Source organism: Aulonocara sp. 'chitande type north' Nkhata Bay, linkage group LG6, assembly GCF_057382095.1.
Source record: "Aulonocara sp. 'chitande type north' Nkhata Bay isolate Kocher_YH1m ecotype deep benthic linkage group LG6, A_spYH_male_GT1.1, whole genome shotgun sequence".
Taxonomy (NCBI): Eukaryota; Metazoa; Chordata; class Actinopteri; order Cichliformes; family Cichlidae; genus Aulonocara; species Aulonocara sp. 'chitande type north' Nkhata Bay.
Window position 1 is genome coordinate 43,517,922 of NC_141349.1, and position 25,277 is coordinate 43,543,198.

Consider the following 25,277-nt stretch of genomic DNA (forward strand, 5'->3'; position numbering starts at 1 on the left):
CATTTAGGTAAAGATTTTTTTAAATATCAGACCTTGTTGGCTTGTTTAAAGCCCCTTGTTATGACCTGGCTCGGAACGACCGTAACAAGAGGAGGGTGTCCTGCAACTCCCCATGCTCAAACAGACACAGCCATAGCATCGGGCTTTTTATTTACACGAATGGCATTCAGAACAACGATAGAGGGAGTGTACGGCTTCAGGGTGAGCCAAGGCCAACACAACAAACAAAACCCAAATCTAAACTTCGGTCCCCCTTTGACCTCTTCAAGAAAGCAACAAAAGAAATGACAAAGTCTAACATCCCTGGTCTAACAACACAGGAGAAAACAAAACTTCCCAAAATAATCGGCAGCTCACCTCTACTCACTCTGCAATTCACACACATGCCCGAATAAATAAATAGCACAGAGCCCACCGCCTGTTCCCTCATCAGAGTCATTACTGAAGTCCTGACGGTGTAATGTTTTGCCCAGTAGCTCCACCCAGGCACTGGGGATTTGCCGATGGAGCCAGGATTCGATTACAAACTTAAATGTGCTGTGGGCAACACCTGGCACTGTCATCTCATTTGAGGGGCACTTTAGTGTTCAAGTAGTACAAAAAAACCAGCAAAACAAACAAAAAAAACACACCCACAAATTTCTGAAATGGTGGAAGAGCATATGGGAACAGTTACCAATAACCATCACAGTGGCAGACATCCATGAAAGGGTCTCGAGTATGAAGAGTTGGACAGCACCAGGCTCTGACATGGTTCACGCCTACTGGCTGAAGAAGCTGACTGCACTTCACGAGCTCTGGCAGCACAAATGAACCAGCTGCTAGTCCACGAGAGATGGCTAACCAAAGCCAGACACTCCTGATCCTCAAGGACCGGTATGGTCCCATTCAACTACTTAACACAGACCCCATGGGGCACACCACAGCAGAGGGGTGCGAATGAGGAAGAATAATTGGCCATAGAGACAGAGAAAGTCCTCTCGGATAAATATGATTTGAACCATGAAAACAATTTGCCTTTAAGGCCAACTACATGTTCTAGCCTTGAAAGGAGGATGTTGAGGTCAACAGTATCAAAGGCAGAAGTCAAGTCTAGTAGAACTAAAACCACAGGACGCCCTGCATCAGCAGTTACAAGGAGATCATTAAAAACTCTCAGTAGAGCTGTCTCTGTGCTGTGGTGAGATTTGAAACCGGACTGGAATTTTTCCTTGATTCCATTAGTCTCCAAGAAGGATTGTAATTGCTTAAGAAATAGTTTTTCTAAGATTTTAGACATAAAAGGAAGTTTAGAGACCGGTCTGTAGTTTGAAAGGATCGAGATTACTTTTCTTGATAACAGGTTACACCATTGCATGTTTGAAAGCAGTAGGGACACAGCCTGATAAGAGTGAGGAATTCATTAGAAGAAGATGCAGGCTCCAATAGTGTTCAGGGCATTATTGATAATGCGAGAGGGAAGCACATCATGACGAGAATTAGAGTTTTTCAGTTGGCCTATTATTTCCCTAAGTGTCAGAAGTTCAAACTGTTGAAAGACCATTGAGGATACCCAACTCTATCTATCCATGAAGCCAGATAACACACACCAATTAGTTAAACAGCAGGACATTATTATTATTATTGTTATTATTATTATTATTATTATTATTATGCTCTTATGTTTAAACCAAAGAAAATAATAAGGATGTAGTTTATTTTTATCAATACTTGTTTTTGCATGGGCAAAACAAGTTCAAAGTTGCTTCAGCCGCTATGCTTTAGTAAGAGCTATTTTCTCTCCAGGCTGTCATGTTGTGGGATCACAGAGGAAGGTTGTGTCTTTCTGGCCTCAGCTCTGAAGTCCAACCCCTCCCACCTGAGAGAGCTGGACCTGAGCTACAACCATCCAGGCGTGTCAGGAGTGAAACTGCTGTTGGAGCGACTGGAAGACCCAGAATGTAGACTGGAAACGCTCAAGTTGGTACACTGTGTAGCTTCCACACTAAGTTCTGAAAATAATTTCATAACTTCCCTATAAAGTTTTTTTTCATCTTGACCATCAAAATATTGAAGCTACAGAGCTAGAACTGCTTAACCTTTCTGAAAATGAACTAAATAGTGATTTTGATGTATTAAATGCTTTTAAATTGTCTTAAATAGTCTGAATTGTTTTGTAGTTTAACTCAAAAAATAGACTCTCTCTCACTTTCTTGGTTGTCTTTAACAGTCTGTCATGAGATTTTTTCTAAAGACACTTCTTCAGCTGAGAGTCGGAGAGTAGAAACACACACGCTGCAGTTTTTACTTGCAAGGGCGGTCACAGAGCGCTCGCACCAGAGTGGGGGCCCTGTGATGTGCGCTCTGTTCTTGCACTTGTCTTTATTTATACACAAAAGTAATACAATAGTGAATACGTCTGTTCATAGACAGAGGAATGTTAGTGCGTATGTATGTGCGTATGCATGTGTATGTGTGTGTATTGTGAGAATCTGAAGGACGCGGCCCCTCTTCTTGTTAGGGAGCGAAGGTAAGAGTGTTCAGCGCTCCTCTTCCTGGTAGGGAGTGAAACTGCTTGTTCAGCTCTCATTATCGCTGTGGGAAGAAACTTACAAAACAGAACAGAAGAAGTCTTGTAGTGAACAACAGTCTAAGTCATCAAAAGAAGATCACCATGCAGTATTCTATCATATGCAAACTTATATCATTAAAAGCTTATACTGACTACTAAGTACAATTCTCCATTGACACAGTCCCATTGCTATTAACAGGACCCCTTTCTATGTCACTGGCTCAAGATATTTTCTTTTCTAAAATCCAAAGGATGCAAAGTTTCTCTCTTTCTGGCCCCCTTCGTCTGTTATGCAGTAATGTTAACAAAGAACAGTAGCTAAGCATCTCTACAAATGTTTGAATAACAAAAATGTTTAATAATGTTGCCATGTTAGCGAGTTCAATACAATTGCTTCATAAGGATAAAAAAGGAAAAAAAGACTCCGGCATCTAGAGATAACTTTAACATTAAGGCGCACTAAGGTCAACCAGCTGGCTGCTATATTGAATAGTTAGCAACTTCTCCATAAATGACCGATGTCAGCACAAATAGATTGACATCAGTAGTGCATTTAATTGATGGAGGGACCTTTCTTGTATTTGAGAATTAAAACTTACCTCAAGCTCTTTCTTTTGGCACTTAGCAAAAACTAATCTGCTGCTATGGCTGAACTGCAACCTACTAAATGGTGCAAAATAAAGGATGTATCAAAAAGAATTATCTGATTTCAAAATGCTTCAATTCTGCAGCCTTTCTTGGTAGGAATTGAAACACATACTGTTAGTAAGACAGGATTTGTGAGTTTCATAACAACAGTAGTGGCTCATTGACTCCAGACATGCTCACAAGTATAGTTTGCCTGTTGGATGACCATAAGCCATGCTTCCACATGGCATATGTGAATTGTAGGTTTTGTATGGAAAACTGTATATCCACCAATATATTTTCAAATTTACTACAAGCTCCTATGTCCAATACTTCTCAAAAATACCGCCTGTTGAAATCACTCATGGGGGTTGTTACTTTATCAGATAATGTTGCAAATTAAGTGTTGCCAGATTCACACAGCTCAGCTGAACTTAATTAGCCATTTGTTTGTTTGTCTTTATACTAATATTACAGGACCTACTGACCAGTCAGACAGTGTTTCATCAGTGGTTTGGGTGAGCAGAGAGACATGAAACGCTTCACATATAAAGGCTAATTTAACGCACTGAGGACTGCTTTCACAAATAAGAGCTTAAAGTCAAAATTTTGAAAACATGTTTAGCGCTGTCTTCTGTCATATGGTTACGTCATATGGTTGGTTGGCTGTGGCTAATAGACTTACATTCGTTTATGTTAGCTAACTAGTGGCAGGATCTATAACTCAGAGGAAAATAAGGAGATTAAAACTAAAAAAACAATGTAAGGGGATCACATCAGTGCTGCAACAATGAGTTTATGTTAAACTGAGGATATACTGTCCACTTCACTGTCTGTCTCTTTAGCAGAAAGTGGCTGTTCGCTGTTTCGCTAGCTGCAGTCAAACAGGCAAATTAGCGGTTTGCCCTAATGTTAAGGTTTGTAAAGCACTTTACAAATGAGGACTGTGTGGATAGTCTATTTGAGCCAGGTGACAGGTGGCTCACCGGACGGACAGAAACCCTCTGACCAGGGGTACCGAGCAGCACTATTTTATGCAATAAAATGCAAAAAGACTGGAAGATAGCAGATCTTATTTCATTAAATGCTTTTAAGTCCAGATTGAGAGAGCCAGAGAAAAATGTTTTTAAAATGTAATTGTTATTTATAATATGTATGTAACTTTGTAATTTCAACGTGTTGTCGCCTCTTGGCCAGGACTCCCTTGCAAAAGAGGTTTTTAATCTCAATGGGACTTTTCCTGGTTAAATAAAGGTTAATAATAAAAATAATCTTTCTGTTCCCAAACACACTCGGACAGTTTGCAACATACTATGGCAAACTTAAGCACAGTAGGAGACAGAGATTTCTATTTTGACCTGCAGTTCCTGTGTTCCATACATCGCTTAGCTACAGGAATGCAGCTTAGAGATCTCCCTTAGAGATACGGTAAGAAGTTTGGCCATCCAGGAGGGGCTCAGAGTAGAGCCGCTGCTCCTCCACACCGAAAGGAGCCAGCTGAGGTGGTTCGGGCATCTGACAAGGATGCCTCCTGGGAGCCTCTTGAGTGAGGTATTCTGGGCATGTCCCAGGGAGGAGGCCCCGGGGCAGACCCAGGACCCAGGACACACTTGAGAGATTATATCTCTCAGCTGGCCTGGGAGCACCTTGTTGTTCAACTGCTAACCCCCCAACCCTGCTCCAGATAAGTGGAAGAAGATGGATGAGTGGATGAACCCCCGAACAGAACAGTCGTCAGAGGTCATTAACGAGTACAGCAGCCTCAGTTATGGTGCCCATTGCTGGCCACACTCAATACAGAACAAACAGCTGCAATAACGTTATACATGAACAATAACAATGATAGATTAGTGCAAGATAACTGTAAATTAATACATGAATGTCAAGTGAACAGGCCCATGAGTCTTTCGTCTAGTGGCTCCTTCCCTTAGCCTGCTACATAGACCCCACCTGAAGGGGTTAGTCATCCCCAGCAACCCCCTCACCCCACACAAAGTCTTTCAAATGTTCAGGGGTCTGCCCTAGGCCCATTGAAACCAGCTGGGGGAGAGTAATCCTCATCAGGACAGGGTGTACAGCTGGCACCCCCTTCTCATACAGTAGGTGAGACTCTCCTGGTGCAACACTACCATGTGCCTCCGGCGCCTCAGATAACAGTGTCATGACTTCTGCAGTCCCTTGCCAGTGACTGCAGAGCTTCGGGGAGACACCCTTACTGCAGACAGGGCAATATACCCAGACCTATCCCCCGGCACAAAGGCTCTCTCCTGGCACTTGGTGTTGTAGGCCCTCTCCTGTCGTACTCCCACGTTGGCCTGGGCCTGGCGAGTGTAATCATGGACCACCTGCAGCCATTCCCTCAGCCTCCTGAAGTAGTCCATTTCTTGCCCATCAGCAATCTCAGGCTTAGGTGGGGCTCCAAACACCAAGTCCACTGGTGTTCAGAGCAATCTCCAACCTTCCTTTCATATCAAACATCCTTGAAAGAGTAGTTGTCAAACAGCTAACAGATCATCTGCAGAGGTTTATTTGAAGAGTTTCAGTCAGGTTTCTGTTACGTCCCTCTGCAGCTTTTAATCGTCTCAGTGTTTTCAGCTGGTGCTAATTGGCCACACCTAGTCAGGTGTGGATAAAAGCATACCTGAGGCAAGCTTTCCGGCAGTGCACTAGTCTTTGCCTTGGTGGCACCAGCCATTTTAGCCAACCTGGTTTTCCATTTTAGGATGAAACCTCTTCTCACCCACACGCTGTTATTCATCTCTGTTTTTATGTTGCGGCTTTTGAGCTGGGTTGTAACATAAGTGGTGGCTCGTCCGGGATATTTGGACATTTTAGTGGAGACTGAATGTCAGTTTGTTTTGCTTTTAAGTGGGTGAGTGATGGTGGTCACTGTAATTGTGCAAACTCCCTTTAGTTAGTGTGTTTCAGCTGGGTGGCTGTGCTGCCCTTCCATCGAAGCACTTGTTTGTTGTTTTGCTTTATTGTTTTAGTTTATTGTGTTTGGTGGCTATCCTGGGTGGGGGTACGCTTCAGAGTTTGGTAGGAGACTATATCTCTGGTCTGCTGCCTGCTCTCGAGTTCGCGTTTAAAGTTGCCTCGAGCCTGGTACACCACTGAAGACTAGGGTAGGTAAAGTTAGGGTTTTGTTGTTTTTAGTGTTTTAGGCTGGGAGTTGCACATAGTAAATCAGTGGCACCAAACTCGTTGGCATTGTGTGTACGCCATGTGTGTGCATATGTCAGTGTTGATGGATGCTAATGAGATCCTTGTGAGGTGAGTGTTTTGTGATGTGACCTTTTAGTGTTGTGGGGAATATGGCTATTTTGTTGGATCACTTGTGAGTGTTGTTGGCCAGGTGATGGCAATAACACTGTGGGGTGCTGAGCCACCCTTGATGTGATCATTGTGTGGCCATAGCTCTCCATTTTGTGGTTGGTCACTAGTACGCTTGATTTACTGAACTTTTTGGATTAAAGTAACTTGTTGTGGTATAGGGCCACTTGTATGTGACTGTTTGTGTGGTGGAGACAACAGATCACTTGGTTGTGATTATTTGTTGCTACTTTTGGTTTTGTGTTGTAGCAGATCAGGTAATCATTTTGGGTTTGTGACTGTTGTGCTCCTTTGTGTTGGTCACATGTTACTTTTTGTCTGTTCAGTGTGGCAACTTCAAATCCTCATGCCCATCCATGCTTAGAGATGCCAACTATAACGTGAACACTGTGCTTCTGTTAGCTTTAACTTTTATTCCAGGTTTGTGGGTCAAGGAACTGAAGGCTTCAGAGGGGCTTTTAATAAATTTAAGGGTCCTAGAGGAACCCTTTTAAGGGAGGAGGTGTTACGTCCCTCTGCAGCTTTTAATCGTCTCAGTGTTTTCAGCTGGTGCTAATTGGCCACACCTAGTCAGGTGTGGATAAAAGCATACCTGAGGCAAGCTTTCCGGCAGTGCACTAGTCTTTGCCTTGGTGGCACCAGCCATTTTAGCCAACCTGGTTTTCCATTTTAGGATGAAACCTCTTCTCACCCACACGCTGTTATTCATCTCTGTTTTTATGTTGCGGCTTTTGAGCTGGGTTGTAACATTTCAGAGCTCATCACAGCACAGAAACAGCTTTAGTGAAGGTTACAAATGATCTTCTTATGGCCTCTGACAGTGGACTCATCTCTGTGCTTGTCCTGCTAGACCTCAGTGCAGCGTTCAATACTGTCGACCATAATATCCTATTAGAGTGATTAGAACATGCTGTAGGTATTACAGGTACTGCACTGCAGTGGTTTGTATCATATCTATCTAATAGACTCCAGTTTGTTCATGTAAATGGAGAGTCCTCTTCACACACTGAGGTTAATTATGGAGTTCCACAGGGTTCAGTGCTAGGACCAATTCTGTTTACATTATACATGCTTCCCTTAGGCAGCATCATTAGAAGACATAGCATACATTTACACTGCTATGCAGATAATGGATTGGATTTATATAGGGTGCTATATATAGGTGCTATATGGGTGCTTTTCAAGGCACCCAAAGCGCTTTACAATACCACTATTCATTCACTCTCACATTCACACACTGGTGGAGGCAGCTACAGTTGTAGCCACAGCTGCCCTGGGGCAGACTGACAGAAGCTGCCATATCGCGCCATCGGCCCCTCTGGCCAACACCAGTAGGCAAGTAGGGTAAAGTGTCTTGCCCAAGGACACAACGACCAGGACAGAGAGCCCAGGGATCGACCCGGCGACCTTCCGGTTACCTAACCCCCTGAGCCACGGTCGCCCCATGACACCCAGCTCTATCTGTCCATGAAACCAGATAACACACACCAATGAGTTAAACTGCAGGAATGTCTTAAAGACATAAAGACCTGGATGGCCGCTAACTTTCTGCTTCTTAATTCAGATCAAACTGAGGTTATTGTACTCGGCCCTGAAAAGCTTAGAAATATGGTATCTAAGCAGATTCTTACTCTGGATGGCATTACCTTGGCCTCCAGTAACGCTGTGAGGAACCTTGGAGTCATTTTTGACCAGGACATGTCCTTCAACGCACATATTAAACAAATATGTAAGACTGCTTTCTTCCATTTGCGCAACATCTCTAAAATTAGCTTGGGCTGGATCTCATAGTCGTATCCTTGGAGGACTTCCAACCAGCGGGCCACCTGGCTTCCTGGGTGCTTGAAGTTTAAGAGCCAGGTTAGGGATCCATTGTCAGTGCGAAGGAGGAAGTGGCAGCCATGCAAGTATGGGCAAAAATGCTGTACTGCCAGAACTATAGCAAGAAGCTTGCATCGAGTAACGCAGTATTTTTTTTTCAGCTTGACCCAGTGCAGGACTGAAATAAGCCACAACATGTTCTCCATCACCATTTGCTGGGACAGGACAGCCCCAACACCTACATGTTGGGGCTACGTGTTGAGACGGGCAGTTTGTGGGGACGCAGGCAAATGGGCTGAGCAGAGCCGATGTCAATGGTGTGTTGGACAAGCCCTGTCTGTCTGCTGCCTTTGTCAGTGGCAGCAAAGATCTCTATGCTGTTCTCCAGGAGGCACATTAACCGGTGGCGCTGGTCAGTGGTGAGGCTTGCACTACAGTGCTGCTATATGTCATGGACAGTTTGGGTTGTTTCAGTCGAAGGAAGGTTGTCAGACCTGACAAGCTGGGGTGACCAGTGGTGATATAGGGTCACTGGTGGTAGTTGGTGTGGCACCAGTGTCCGATGTCTGTTGGGTGGCAGCTGCCTGGAGACTGGCTTGTCTGTCTTTGGCCCTCTCCTTTTTCTTTCTCTGGCTCGCAGTGGAGAGCCAAAGTCTCTGTACCAAGGGTGATGGCTGGCTTCAATGTGTCAACGCAGGGCCCCCAGCAGGTCAGCAGATCAAGGCCAATGATGCACTGGTCCTGGATGTTGGCGAGCCAGAAGTCATGCACCAGCTCCATGTCACTCACTCAAGGTGGTTTCCCTCCTCACATGTCAGTCTTCTCTTCGGTCACTGTCATCAGCTGGGTGTTGGTGTGACCAGCCTACTGCAAGTGGGCCAAATGGACCTGGGAGTACACCAGGTCATATCAGGGAAATGGTGGATCATGCGTCTACCAGGGCCCGATAGCAGCAAAAATTTCTGGCACAACTTCACCTACTTCCAAGGTGCTTGGAGAGGATGAGAAACTAACAAAGCAGGAACTCCAGCAACATTTAAAAGTAAAAACTTTATTAACTGACTAACACGTTTCGGCTTGTGGCCTTCATCAGGGTCTGGCAAGGCCAGTCATCACCAATTCCGCCCATTCATCCTCATGGAGGGCCTCACGGAGGGACCGAGGCATGGCAAGGCGGAGATGTTGGTGCAGCAATTCTGGAGAAAGCCCTTGCAGGAAGGCATGTAGACTGAGCTCCTCCTGGGCAGCTGGGGGAAACTCTCAGTAACCATATTGGGCATGCAACTGCACATCCTCTGCAAAGGTGTGTAAGGACAAGAAATACATTGTGGACAAAGCAGGACACCCCCATAATCTTTAGTTACAAAATTATATTTAGTTAAATGGTCTGATTGTTCAAATATGTATTTTCTTTGATTGTTGTAAAATAATGTGTGCCCCAGTCTCCAAAAATGACATAGTGCAGGAAGGGTAGTTATTCCTCCGTTACACCACAAGAGGGAGTATCCCCTAAAATGAGCATCTCTAGCGGGAGTAAATAAGCCCAGCCACTACCCATAAGGCAGTGCGCCTATAAGAGTTGTGTGAGACTGCAAAAGTGTGTAACGTTGTGCTATGTCTACATATATATTTACAGGTAAGCAGATACAAGATGGTAAATAACTTAAAATGTATCTACAGATGAGTCCACGGGGTTGCAGAGATTGTGGGAAAGTTGGCCGTTAATCCCCACTATGTGTCATTAGTATATAAGTTATTGGTAGCGATGTGAATTAGCCGTGATGCTAACTATTAGCAGCTAGAGATAATTCATTAGTTTGTATGGAAACCGCGTGGCACTTTTTTGGATTTATACCTGTACCGGGCTGTAATCACAGCAGATATAGACTGGTGGATCACACTATCTTTTGTTTATGTTTATTTCATTGTTGTACTGTAAGAAGTATTAGTGTTTTGAGTTTAAAAACTAACCATAAGACAGTGCGCCTATAAGAGTTGTGTGAGACTGCAAAAGTGTGTAACGTTGTGCTATGTAAATATATATATTTGCAGATACAGTAAAGGCGAACTCACAAAGCCACACTGGTTTCAATTCATTTTAATCCAAGTGTGCAACAGGTGCCCAGGCTCTCTCCTTCCAGATGACTTTTGGCCAGCTGCTCCCTGCTCTGGTCAGTGGAACACTGCTGCCCAAATTGCCTCTCCAGTGCTATGGTGAGGGCCTGGAGCTTCCACTCCTCTGCTGGGGCTAGGTCGAGAAGTACTTGCAATGCATTTCCCTCCAATGCCAGGGCCAGGTATGTGGCAGCGTCTTTGTCACTCCAGCCAGCTGGACTTCTGAGAGATAGGCCTCTAGTGGTGTCCACCCATTATAATTTGGTACCTTGGCTGGCATTTTAGGCATCGCTGCAGGCTGCTGTGAGCTCATTATGGGGGCGAGTGGAGGTGGCTTGTTGATCAAAGAAACTGCACCATGAGCATCAGCATCTGTTGCGTGCAGCAGGTGTTCACTTGTCCTCTCTCTTCCGGTATGATGGCGCCTGCATTTGGCTTTGCCGCTGCCGGCTGCAGTTTTTCTCGCTCTGTTTTAGTGCTGTTTTTTTCCGGCCTTTTTGCTCTCCCTTTTTGTCACTGATATGTTGGGTGCCTTAGTCTATGATTGCCTGACGCTGCTATCTATTCGATCACCTATGGTGGGTCTGGATACCTGATATTGTCCATCCTCTGCTGTCTGGATCGTCGTCAGGCTTCGCCAATGGTACCTTCCTGGGTCCGCGCATATCGCGGAGGAGAGGAAAAAGCGTGTTTCCAGGTGAAACTTAGACTGTTCTGGAAGCGGGGACTAGCTGGTAAGCAAGCATTTCTGGTCACCTGTGCTCAGACAGTTTTTATGGAGGGGAACTTTTCTTCCGTGTCCCTGCTTGAATATGCAGGGCCTGGACCTATGAGACTGTGTTAGCTCAGGAGTGTTCATCCAGACTCTCCGGTTGTTTGGCCTTCCATCCCTGCAGTGAGTGGAATTTATGAGCGTCGCAGATCAAATCCTAAGTTTTTACATCCCCTAAATCGGCCCATTTCTGCTAATGATTTGACTTCTACCTCGCTGAGCATGGTGCTTTTTAATGCCCGATCAATAACAAATAAAATGTTCTTGTTGAACAATTTTATTCTTTCCCAAAAACTGGATTTCTTATTTCTAATTGAAACCTGGCAGCACGATGATCACTATTCATCCTTCATCTAACTTTGCCCAGGTGGGTACTCCCACATCAGCCAGCCTCGGATGTCCAGTCGAGGAGAAGGTATTGCTCAGGACATTTGCATAATCACTGAAACCAGCCCACTGAAGGAACAATGGGCTGGGAGGTCAGCTCCTTAGTCTTAATTATGCAAATTCTCATGACCATAGATCAACAACCACTGACCAATGGCCATGAGTCCCATTCACAGAGAGTTGGGGAATGGCTGCAATTACAGGATTGTAAGATGGTGACAGATGATGAGAGATACAGCTTGTTAGAGTTGGAAATAAAGATCCGTTACATTTTGCTGTAGTGCAGACCTTCCCAAAGTGTGGGGCCCGCCCCCTGGGGGGGACGCAGAGCCATTGCGGGGGGGTGGTATGAAAAGGGGGAGAAAAAAACAAAACGCTTGGACACGGCTAGCACGGGGCGCCCACAGAAACACAAAGCAGGAGATGAAGCATCGCTGAATATGTTTCCAAACCAACTTCATTCTGAACCAAAGACTAGAAAATATAATGAAACATATCTTCCCTTTGGCTTCACCTGCACAAGTGCCGAGGTAGAATTGGTTTTCCCTGGGCTCTTCAAATCATGGACAAACAGTATCCCACGTTCTTGATTTTAGTTCTTAAACATTTCTCATAATGACTAACTACTCCTGACATGTTGGAGATGTTTGCTCTTTATACAGTAAAGTTACAAGTGGATACAAATAACATCAGGCTGATCCTGCCACGATTTGTTCCCTCGGTTCAAACCACGGACAAACAGGATCCCACAGCTGTTTATGTGTTTAAACCCAATTTCCACAGAGAGACATTTTTTGAAAATGCATTGATAGCAATGTTGAATATTATTACACAGGAAGAAAAACAACTACACGTAAAATAATCACACGGTGACGCCTCTGCCTTTCTAATGGAGGGACAGTAACTGTGTGTAAAACCTGCAGACAGTCAGATTAACAGTATTTTGTCTCTATCTGCCATTCTTCAATTCATCTCATGTAAACAATAACCTGCGCACAGCGTGACGTGGAAAAAGGCACATGCCTTTGACGTTGCCTGAGGAACTCTGTATTCCTCGTCCACACGTAAACGCAAAAAAGGAGTTTTAAAAAAATCTCCGTTTTCGGTGATTCGCCGTTTACGTGGACGAAACAACTGCGTTTTCAAAAATCCCCGTGTAGGTGCGGACGTAGCGTAAATTAGTTAGTAGTTTATTTTATTACTGTCTGTAATTTATTGCAGATTACTTGTATTTATTTAATTGTTTACTAAATGTTTGAGGTGTGAAATAAACAGCAATGGAGCAAAATATGGGCGTGTGTGGTTGGAGGATGTGTTTGTGCGTGTGCACGTGCACATGCACGCGCAGGAGGGGGGGCACGAAGATTTTTCTTGTAAAACAAAGGGGGGCCCAGCAAAAAAAGTTTGGGAACCACTGCTGTAGTGTATGGTCCACCTAGCCTAAATGGTCAGTTTTTAAAGGAGTTCAGGGACTTTTTTTCCTCCACCTTGAAGCTGTCCAGACTGGTTATAGTCTGGAATTTTAATATACACACTGACGATGACTCTGACCTCTTTGCCAGAGGTTTCCTTAGCGTCATGGATTCTTTTCATTTTACACAGCATGTGTCTGGTCCCACACACAGCAAAGGACACACACTGGACCTTGTTTTTACTTTAGGTTTAAACATTGATTTTATTGGTTCTGGGGACATTTTTATCATCATTGTATTCTTTTAACCTGTCTTTCCATCTTTCTCTCTCTCGTATTCGACATGTGGTTAGCTCTTGCATTTTAAATTCCTCTACTGCTGCTAAATTTTCTGATGTTTTTAATTTAGTTTTACTTTCCAATAACGATATTGATTTATTAGCAAATCTTTTTAATAATCATTGTGTTTCTATCTTAGACAGTGTTTGTCCTGTCAAAACCGGACTAGCTCTTGTTTCAAAGTCGTCCCCCTGGATAAATGACAGCATTCGCTATGTTCCTGACGTAAAGATGAGCGATTGTGGAGGAAAACTCCTTTGCATGTCCATCTCTTTCATTTAAAGGACCTTTTAGTTTCTTTTAACACTTTAGTTCAAGATGCGAGGGCGTCCTATTTCTCAGACCTGGTGTCTAAGAGCAGAGGTAACCCCAAGGTACTATTCAACACCATTAGTGATATTGTTGCTCCAGCTACAGCTGCTGTCCCAATTTCATCGAATGAAGATTGTGAAAATGTTCTTTCTTTCTTTGTTGAAAATGTTAGCAATGTGAGGAACAATATCTCTCCTTCTGTGTCTCTGTTGTCTGCTCCAACTCAAGCTAGGCCTGTTATTTTAGAAAGGTTTTTACCTGTGTCCTGACCTGAGCTGGTCAAATTAGTTAATTCGATGAAATCATCCTCCTGCTCTCTTGATTGCTATAACACATTGCTTTAACACAAGCTTTATATTGTAGGGTCTACCCTACAATATAAAGCGCCTTGAGGTGACTGTTGTTGTGATTTAGCGCTGTATAAATAAAATTGAATTGAATTGAATAACTGGAATAGCTGTCATAACGCTGTAACTTAACACGTGAATGTCAGGTGAATAGTCCCATGAGTCTTTAGGCTAGTGGCTTCTCCCCTTAGCCAGTTACAATACATAACTACACCACAATCAGAACTGTGTTGCTTACTGATGCACGATCGGGAATCCCATCAGAACCTCTGCAGGGAAACTAGGGCAATATGACGGTATATATCGTGTGGACGATAGAAAAGTGTCTATCGTGCCATTTGTCTTCTATCATTTCTAACCTAATTTTATAAATTATTACATAAAATATATCATTAGGGCGATCGTGGCTCAAGAGTTGGAAGTTCGTCTTGTAATTGGAAGGTTGCCGGTTCGAGCCCCGGCTCGGACAGTCTCGGCCGTTGTGTTCCTTCTGTCAGTCTGCCCCAGGGCAGCTGTGGCTGCAACTGTAGCTGCCTCCACCAGTGTGTGAATGTGAGAGTGAATGAATAGTGGCATTGTAAAGCGCTTTGAGGGTCTCGAAAAGCGCTATATAAATGCAATCCATTATTATTATTATTATTATTAAATAGTCTGTGCTGTCTTGTGGTTTTGTGACATGGTGCTGCTATACAGCACCGAGTAACGCAGTAGTTCCGGACATGCAACAGGCAGAGACAGCTACACAGGCAGCCCAAGAAGAAGCACTTTTACCAAAAAGAGGGGGTACGTCTGTGATTTGGTTACCTTTTGGGCTCAACAGCACCGACTCAGAGCAGAACACGCTGTGAGTACAAGAAAATAATTAGTATAATATGATGTGTTAAATTTGTTTAGATCAGAGGAACAGGGAAGGATTTGTTTGTCTGTGTTTTAGTTTGGCTTAGCTGTAGTTCTGAGTGTGTGTAATTGTTTAGAGAGAAAGGAATTTATGGAGACTGGGGGTCTGCCTGCCATAAAAGGAGACAGGAAGCTACAGTTGGGGGTTGCTGATGCTGATGCTTGTACCTTTAATAAAACTCATAATTGTTATAAACTTGGAAGCAGGTTTGCAGGAGACTCTCCACATGCTTATCTGTAAATGTAAGACAATAAGAGGCCAATGGCCCAGTGGATGCAGAGTGGGAGTCTCAGTGTTTGTAATATGTTAACTCTGTTTTGTATGTTTTCTAAAGGAATTTGGTGTAGCTTGGGTGAGGAGATTACTTTTATGACCGGCAGGAAGTCACATACACAGAGACACACACACAGTGCTTAAACTGTTACACTCACACATACACACACAGGTACGTGCATACAGTCACTCACATGTACTCACATAGACATACGGGTACGCGCACACAGGCACTCACATGCTCGTGCATACACACAGACACAGCGTTTGCAGCACACCATGGGGGTTTTATGATGGGGTCACTTCTACAAAACTGTGTTTCACAGACAAAGGAGTGAAGATTTGCAGAGGGACACCGGCCTTGCACATCTCCCCTTCTAGAAGATGCATGCTTAAATGAAGATAAATAAAGATGAATAAAGGTTTTGTGAAATGACTACTGAGTTCCGGTGCCGTCTCTGGATGCTTCGAGGAATAAAAAGAACTGGGGTGAAACTGATTTCGTAACAACGCCCATTTGCTAGCTATGCTAAAAACTATTCCCGCGCCCGATGGCAGCACAACAGATCTCTTCTGTCAACTACAGAAGGCCCACGAAAAAGAATAATCAAGAATCCAGAAAATCCGAGCTAAACCAAGATGTAGAACAACGGGAGCAAGTTGGGAAAAGAAAAACTACAGCCAGCCGAAGATACAGCAGTCTTTCACACAAGGCACGCCACATGAAAAAACATCCCAGCGCCATAAACAAATCGCAGGAGCCGTCTCGCATTACATTTGTAAAGGCATGGCCCTGTTTATGTAGCTGAGAGGGACAGCTTTCGTGACCTCGTCAAAGTCCTTGATCCCAGGTATGCCCGGTCGTAAGCACTTCAGTAAAGTCGAGTTGCCTCGCTTATATGGCGCATGCCGGGCTAAAGTAGAGAAGGATGTTTGCAGTGTCGTGCATTATGCCTTGGCTGCTGACCTATGGACGAGCAGGGATATGCAACCCTACATGAGCGTAACCATCCATTTCATTAACAAAGACTGGACCCTCTCCACTCACTGTTTACAGACTGGTAACTTTCCGATAACCACACTGGAGTCATGTTAGCCCAAGGTATGAGTCTGCCATTGCTACATATTTAACGTGCATAAAGTGCATTATGTGCATATATATGTGTGCATGTAGTACTAAGATATATATATATATATAAAAAAAAAAACACCCAGCACGCCCCTGCGGGCGGTTTATCCTTCAAGCTCGAGTCCTCTACCAGAGGCCTGGGAGCTTGAGGGTCCTGCGCAGTATCTTAGCTGTTCCCAGGACTGCACTCTTCTGGACAGAGATCTCCGATGTTGTTCCCGGGATCTGCTGGAGCCACTCGCCTAGCTTGGGAGTCACCGCACCTAGTGCTTCGATTACCACTGGAACCACCGTCACCTTCACCCTCCACATCCTCTCGAGCTCTTCTCTGAGCCCTTGGTATTTCTCCAGCTTCTCGTGTTCCTTCTTCCTGATATTGCTGTCATTCGGAACCGCTACATCGATCACTACGGCCGTCTTCTTCTGTTTGTCTACCACCACTATGTCCGGTTGGTTAGCCACCACCATTTTGTCCGTCTGTATCTGGAAGTCCCACAGGATCTTAGCTCAGTCATTCTCCACCACCCTTGGGGGCATCTCCCATTTTGACCTCGGGACTTCCAGGTTATACTCGGCACAGATGTTCCTGTACACTATGCCGGCCACTTGGTTATGGCGTTCCATGTATGCCTTGCCTGCTAGCATCTTGCACCCTGCTGTTATGTGCTGGATTGTCTCTGGGGCATCTTTACACAGCCTGCACCTGGGGTCTTGCCTGGTGTGATAGACCCCAGCCTCTATGGATCTTGTGCTCAGAGCTTGTTCTTGTGCTGCCATGATTAGTGCCTCTGTGCTGTCTTTCAGTCCAGCTTTGTCCAGCCACTGGTAGGATTTCTGGATATCAGCCACCTCCTCTATCTGCCGGTGGTACATACCGTGCAGGGGCCTGTCCTTCCATGATGGTTCCTCGTCTCCCTCCTCTTTCTTGGGTTTCTGCTGCCTGAGGTATTCACTGAGCACTCGGTCAGTTGGGGCCATCTTCCCAATGTATTCTTGGATGTTCCTTGTCTCATCCTGGACTGTGGTGCTGACACTCACCAGTCCCCGGCCCCCTTCCTTCCGCTTAGCGTACAGCCTCAGGGTGCTGGACTTGGGGTGAAACCCTCCATGCATGGTAAGGAGCTTTCTTGTCTTTATGTCAGTGGCTTCTATCTCCTCCTTTGGCCAGCCTATTACCCCAGCAGGGTACCTGATCACAGTCATAGGTGTTGATAGCCCGGATCTTGTTCTTACCATTCAGCTGACTCCTCAGGACTTGCCTGACCCTCTGCAGGTACTTGGTGGTTGCAACTTTTCTAGCGGCCTCTTCATGGTTCCCATTCGCCTGCGGGATCCCCAGGTATTTGTAACTGTCCTCTATGTCTGCAATGTTGCCTTCTGGTAGTTCAATCCCCTCAGTTCTGACTACCTTCCCTCTCTTTGTTACCATCCGACTACACTTCTCCAGTCCGAATGACATTCCAATGTCATTGCTGTATAGCCTGGTAGTGTGGATCAGTGAATCGATGTCTCGTTCACTCTTGGCATACAGCTTGATGTCCTCCATGTACAGGAGGTGGCTGACAACTGCTCCGTTCCGTAGTCGGTATCCGTAGCCAGTCTTGTTAATGATCTCACTGAGGGGGTTCAGGCCTATGCAGAACAGCAGTGGGGACAGAGCATCTCCTTGGTAGATCCCGCACTTGATGGTGACTTGTGCTATGGGCTTGGAGTTGGCCTCTAGTGTTGTACGCCACATCCCCATTGAGTTCCTGATGAAGGCTCTTAGGGTCCCATTGATCTTGTACAATTCTAGGCATTCCAGTATCCAGCTGTGGGGCATTGAGTCATAGGCCTTCTTGTAATCAATCCAGGCAGTGCACAGGTTGGTCAGTCTGGTCTTGCAGTCTCGGCTGACTGTTCTGTCTACCAGTAGCTGGTGTTTTGCGCCTCTGGTATTCTTGCCAATTCCTTTCTGTGTCCCGCTCATGTATTGACCCATGTGCCTGTTTATCTTAGCCGATATGATGCCTGACAGGAGCTTCCATGTAGTACTGAGGCAGGTTATTGGTCGGTAGTTGGAGGGGAACGGTCCCTTCTTGGGGTCCTTGGGGATCAGGACCGTCCGACCTTCGGTTAGCCATTCCGGGTGTCTCTCGTTAACTAGCAGCTGGTTCATTTGTGCTGCCAGACGCTCGTGGAGTGCAGTTAGCTTCTTCAGCCAGTAGGCGTGAACCATGTCGGGCCCTGGTGCTGTCCAACTCTTCATACTGGAGACCCTTTCTTGGATATCTGCCACTGTGATGGTTACTGGACCCTGTTCAGGGAGGTCGCTGTGGTCTGCCCTCAGATCCACTAGCCACTGAGCATTGCCGTTATGGGTTGCGTCCTTCTCCCATATGCTCTTCCAGTATTGCTCCGTCTCCAGCCTTGGTGGTGCTGTTCTCTTATTATTGTTCCCTTGCCACTGAGAGTACACCTTTGCTGGTTCTGTGGAGAACAGCTGGTTTATTCTCCTGCCTTCTATCTCTCTGGTGTACCTCCTCAAGCGGCTATCCAAGGCTGTGAGTCTTTGCTTGGCAGTTTCCAAGGCCTCAGGTATGGACAGCTTGCTGTATTTCTTATGCACCTTCTTTGTCGCACCTTTCTGCAACTCCGTTAGTTGGCTAACCTCCCTCCGTGCTACTTTGATCTTGCCCTCTAGCCTCCTTCTCCATGGAGGGTACTGCCCCTTGTGGCTGTTCAACTTGTAGCCAAGCATCTCACTGATCACTGCTGCCTTATTGTAGATCAGGTTGTTAGTGTTGGTAATCGTGGTTGTAGGTATTGTCCGTAGTGCTGCATTAACATCATCTAGCAGACCTTCTGAGGGTACTTCACGTAATCTTGGTAACCGGCTGCGGGGGATCCAGGTTTCAAACTTGGCCATGATCCTATCTTTCAGGTCAGTTCCTCTCGCACTCAACGATCCTTCTCCTATCGCACTTGGGGCTATGTACCCAATCTCGGGTGGGGGTGATGATATCTCCCCCCTGACCTGGCGTCCTGACTCCTCCTTGCCGTAGCATTTGTGTTGTACCTCGTCAATCTCTAGCTGTGAGAGCAGTCCCTTCTTTCGAATGTTGGAACACTGAGCTACTAGTTGTTTTGCCGTCATTGTGGATGTTGGATATCGAAGAATCCATAGGTCCTGCATCCTATTCATATAGCCCCTTCCGCCGGGGTTACTTGCGTAGTAGCATTCCAACAATGCCCTGTTTTCGTCTCTTGCCCACTGATGCCTTCTTGTTCCAGTAGCCCACTTTTCGTCAGGGTGCCCTGGTTCCTCAACACCTGACGCGGACCTTGTTGATCCGGGCGACGTCCGAGCCGGCATGCCTTCACGTTCAGTGAGAGACTGAGATTACCAAAAAGCACCACTGTCCAACACAGGAAAACATTCCTGCCTGTGGCCATCTCCCTGTACAACTCCTCCATCTAACACTCTGTAATCACTGCAATAGTTACATCCTTTTTACACACACTCTTTTCTTACTCGATAATGTTGCTGTCATTATTCTTGATGATTATTTATAATCACATCTGTCAACCCTGGATATTTATTATTTGATGATTTGTATATGTTTTAACATATAGTACTGTCAAATAGTCTAGTCTGTTTTTGTTAATGTTACTGTGCTGGAGCAACTGTAACCCACATAATTTCCCTAGGGATTAATAAAGTATGCTGATTCTGATTCTTTGCCAGCTGATTACACGATTTGGCCTGGTGAGGAAAAGCTGGGGTGTCGGACTCCAGTTTGTTGGTCTGGTGACTCAAACAGACTCTCCTCCACACAGTCCTCATTTATAAAGTGCTTTACAAACCCCACCATCACGGCTAACAGCTGGATTTGCCCGTTTGAGTGCAGCTAGCCAAATACCGAACAGTCACTTCCTGCTAAAGACGGACAGTAAAGTGGACAGTACATCCTGAGTTTAATATAAACTCATTGTTGCAGCACTGAAGTGATCCTCTTACACTGATGTTTAGTTTCAGTGTCCTTATTTTCCTCCGAGGTATCGATCTTGTCACTAGTTGGCTAACATAAACTAATGTAAGTGCCAACCAACCACATGACATCACGCTTGTACTGACAGAAGTTGGCGCTAAACATGTTTTTAAAACTTTGACTTTAATCATTTATTCCTTAAATCCAGCTTCACAGATAGAGTTACATCTGAGAGCAGGGCTCCATGATGTAAAATAGCCTTTATACGTGTAGTGTTTCAGGTCCCGGTTAAACATGAGCAACAGAGTGCTGACTGCAGTTCAGTCAGTAAGTGTTATAAATAACAGTGGTTAATGGGATTTTACATAGAAAGATTTAAAATCTTAGGCTGTTGTTTTTTTAATACCTGTACCTGAAGGCAACATTACCGACTCCAGTGGCTAACAGCTCCTCAGCTCTAAAACTGTGATGTCAAACTAAATAACCCTGGGTTCTGTAGATAACAAACATTATGAGAACATTGTCTCTCTTTGTCCCAATGACCAGGTCAAAGTGAGATTTGAGAAATGTACCCCACAGCAGTGCTAAAAGCTGAAATACAGAAACAAACTTCTTTTCCTGTTAGAAATGTTTGGCTTTATCAGTGCTTACCTGCTCCTATAAATGCTTATCTGGAGTAAAGTTTGACAACACTGCTCGATGAAAGAAGACCGAATCCTTCTCCACCCAGACCAAAGCCACAGGGTGGAGCATGTCTCTGAGTGCTGCTTCACCTTTGTTGTTTCATATCAGGTGCTCGTTACTTGTCCTCTGACCATTTTTTTTTATTGAGTTTCGTGTCTCTGATAAGGTTGTTTTCTCTCCATCTGTGAACTAATTTTACCAACTCAAGGCAATAATTTCCTGTCACGGTGCCTTGACAAAACATGTTTATCATATTAGATTATTTCATGTTTATTTACTAATAATAACAGCCTGACCTCTTCTGCCTCAGTGTGGACCACAATGAAGAGCACTGGGTCGACCCACAGCTTCTGAACAAGTGTAAGTGTCACTGAGTTTCTCTGTAACATCGACTGAGCTGAAGCTTAACTCACTGCATCTCTTTCACAGATGCCTGTGATCTCACATTCGACCCCAACACTGTGAATGAAAACCTCGTCCTGTCTGAATGTGACAGGAAAGTAAGCAGGACTGAGGAAAAGCAGTCGTATCCTGATCATCCAGAGAGATTTGACCAAGTGAATCAGGTGCTGTGTCGAGAGGCTCTGACTGGGCGTTGCTACTGGGAGGTGGACTGGGAAGCGTTTGTGAATATTGGTGTTGCATATAAGAGCCTGCCGAGGAAGGGATACTGGGACATAGAAATTGACCATAGTGACAAGAGCTGGTGTTTCACCATCACCTGTTCAAATGGTTACTCCTTCCGACACGGGTTGAGGGAAACTTTTATACCGGTCCCACACATCGACGTCCAAGCATTCCTGGCCAGACGCAGGAGACTGGGACTGTTTCTGGACTGGCCAGCTGGCACTCTGTCCTTTTATTCAGTTTCTGGTGACAAAAAAACTCTCATTCATACCTTCCACACCACGTTCACCGAGCCTCTCTACCCAGCATTCACTGTTCAAAGTGGAACTTTGACCCTGTGCAGGGTGGTGAAGCTGCAAATGGAAACTGTGAGTATTTCTGGTTCTTCAGTAGCACCAACATCACAAGTTTGTGTAACTACAAAAAATATTTAATTTGCCCTCTCTGGACTTTTAGGCTCGATCAAGCTTCACACCTGAGATGAGAAAAGAAAGCGCAGGCGTTTCATACAGGTACGACACGCAAGCCTCGATGTGCCCACTGTGAGATTATGTCCTCTGCAAACACACAGGTGCTCAGAGTGCTTTACATATGCAAAGAAGAATGTGGGGAAAATTAAAAATGCTTTTAACAAATGTGTGATTGGTTGAGTGTGAATGTCAGATTGTGTCTGACAGTAGATGGTGGTCACCAATTGATGGAGTATTGGGAGCCAATTAATATACTGCTGTTTACAAGGTCGAATGTCAGTTTGAGTCTTTGTTTTATGTGTTATATTTTTGCAACTTCCCAACACACACATTTGTTAACTTTAACATGGCCTTGGTTAGTTATACCTTAACTGGTTAAAATACCAAAGTCATGGTCAATAGAGGCAGTGGCTGACCATCAACTCCTACACACGAGTAAGTAAAGTTTTATTAAAAGAGACGGATGTGATCATCTAACTGTCATCTGATGGAAACGTTGAAGAAGGCCATAGATGCTTCTTCCTCTTAGGATTCTCTCACTAGTATAATAACATAAAGCCTTGGGTTTTACTTTGCAGTATGAATTCTATTGTGATGACAGTCTTGCACCTTGTAAATTAAATTAGACTGAATTTAACAGCTACAGCATTGAGCTCCGTATTGAACCGTTCTGTGTCGTTCAGGTTCCTGTTTCCCGGTCCAGGGTTGTTCCAGTGTTCTTTGACTGGTCTGGTCTTTGATGTGACTCGTGAGAGTGAGGTCACCTACAAGACTCTGATCTGGGATCCTCTGGTCCTCCAACCAGCGCACAAAGTGGCCGGAGGCCCGCTGTTCGGCATCGAGTGTCCTCAGGACTCTATACGTCAGCTGCACCTCCCACACTGTGAGCCTGAGCCGGGTAAGGACGCCACTGAAACACCTGAAGGAGAATTAAACCTGCAGAAAATGCTCTGATTTGCTTTCCATGGAAAGTTTCTGGAGGTTGTTGCAGTGAACGAAGCTGTGTGTTTTCCCAGCACTGGTCTCTGACAGCATCTCTGTGGTCCACATCACGGATGATGGCATGAGCATCATACAGCCTCTGGAGATCACTGAGACTCACGTGGTCGTGGACGTCCCTCACCTCTCCGCCTTTGGCCTCGTCTGGGATCTCGTTGAGCGGTTTTTCAATTACATGACGAAACCCATTCGTGGCCAAGTCCTGCTCTTCCTGAGAAACAGGCCACGCCCCATCCTCAGTGTGATGCTGCTCCCAGGAAACGTCCCTCTGCACGACGTATGACTTTATCATGAAATCATTAAATGGCTTCTGCATGAATAAATCCTCTGATTGTATCTGTTTGCTTTGAAGCTCTGAAACTACTCATGCACTAAGAAAATGTTGTGATGTCTCTGAAGGTGAAAGTGCAGCACGCTGCTTCAGAGTACATCGAAGCGCCGTCCTTCTGTTATTTCCACAAAGGTCAAAAGTACAGTCTGAGCAGCGCCCCGCACGACTTTAAAATACAGCCTGCAGTGAGTATCAGTCGCTGAGTGTCAGCAGACACTTTGTCCACAAAGCTGTTTTAAATTGTGCGTTTCCATTTCGCTTCAGCGTGCAGAGTTTTTTGAAAATTACGGACCAAATTACCACCCGACCTTTGAGATCATCCTGACAACGAACGCAGAGGAAGTGATGCTGATGGTGCAAGATCCCGAGGAGACACGAGTGTGGGAGCATGACCTTCATCTGCCCGGTGAGCCTTAACTCAGCACAAACTGAAACCTGACAGAGATCCAACCTGCACATAAAAGAGAAACGAACTTAATTCTCTCAAATCTCCGTCCTCGTTTCACTGTTAAATAAATGTAAAATAATAATAAGTTTATTAAGTTTACACCGCTGTGCGTCTGCCTGATTCAGTCTGCGCTCTGAATTTCATCCACAGTCAGTTTAGTTCAAAGCACATCTAACAGCAGCACACATTAACCAAAGTGCTGCACAGCTAAATGCAATAAAAGCCTCGAGGCTGAACAAATGACTTTGATGATGACGAAAAAAGTCTTCGTCCAGATGAACAGAATCAACTTCCTGGGATTTTTTAAAAAAAGATTACTTGGAGGTGAAACACCCCATCTCATTAATACTATAAACCAGTGTGTCACACAAAGCCAGGATTATCCCACAGGAAGGAAACAGCCTGGTACATACACACAGCATTCAGGTGCAGCCAAAGGAAATCCTGCTTCTACTAAAGGCACGTAACAATGCCTTCAGGTCAGGTGACGCTCAGGCCTGCAGTACGTCCAGGGCAGACCTGAAGAGGGGCACCAAGAAGGCCGAGCACAGCTACAAGCTGGAGGAACACTTTGTCAACTAGGACCCACGATGCCTGTGGCTGGGCATTCACACCATGAATGTTTCCTCCTTCAATGAGCTTCTACGCTCATTTTGACAAGGACGACAAGGAAAAGTCTGCCAGAACCCTGCCCTCTGATGACATCTCTAGCACGTTGCTTGCCAGGCAGTAGTACCAGCGTGCTTCAAGACCACCTTCATCGTGCCAGTGCTGAAACGCTCATCACCAGCATGCCTGAACGACTTCAGGTGGGAGAGGACAGACACCCATGTCCCCATCTACATAAATGGCACAGCTGTTGAACGAGTCTCCGGCTTCAAGTTCTTGGGGACCCACATCTCTGAGAATCTGACCTGGTCAACTGACACCTCCAGCCTGGTCAAGAAGGCCCATCAGTGCCTCTTTTTCTTGAGGACACTGACGAAGAACCACCTGTCTTATGACATACTGGGTAACTTTTACTGGTGTGCGATGGAGAGCATCCTGACCAACTGTGTCCCAGTCTGGGAACTGTTACCGAACGCTAGGCACTGCAGTGAAAACCGCCCAACGCATCACAGGGACTCCACTTCCTGCCGTTGAGGATGTCCACAAGAAGACATGTCTACGCATCAATTCTCAGGGACTCCTCTCCTCCTGCCAATAAACTCTTCCAGCTCCTCCCCTCCAGAAGGCGCTACAGGAGCCTTCAGACTAAAACCAGCAGGTTTAGGAACAGCTCCTCCCCACAGCTGTCACCGAACTGAACTCACCCCCCCGCTGAACATTTCCATCCACACTCACCTAACTCCTACACTCCTCCTCCCCCCATCCCTCCCAGTGACCATGATCATGACTGTCATTCATTCTCAACGTTCACCACATGCTCACA

At 45.3% G+C, this 25,277-nt stretch overlaps 1 protein-coding gene across 2 annotated transcripts in view; it reads left to right on the forward strand.

The window, feature by feature from the left end:
* The window catches only part of LOC147328616 (NACHT, LRR and PYD domains-containing protein 12-like), a 34,980-nt gene that overhangs the window by 7,963 nt on the left and 1,740 nt on the right, over positions 1-25,277 (forward strand). For both annotated transcript variants that reach the window (XM_086297117.1, XM_086297118.1), the window contains 8 exons: positions 1,786-1,959; positions 21,281-21,330; positions 21,400-21,965; positions 22,054-22,109; positions 22,751-22,965; positions 23,084-23,343; positions 23,466-23,582; positions 23,662-23,803. In XM_086297117.1, coding sequence (XP_086153243.1) covers positions 1,786-1,959; positions 21,281-21,330; positions 21,400-21,965; positions 22,054-22,109; positions 22,751-22,965; positions 23,084-23,343; positions 23,466-23,582; positions 23,662-23,803 — 1,580 coding nt within the window. The remainder of the gene's footprint in view (positions 1-1,785; positions 1,960-21,280; positions 21,331-21,399; positions 21,966-22,053; positions 22,110-22,750; positions 22,966-23,083; positions 23,344-23,465; positions 23,583-23,661; positions 23,804-25,277) is intronic.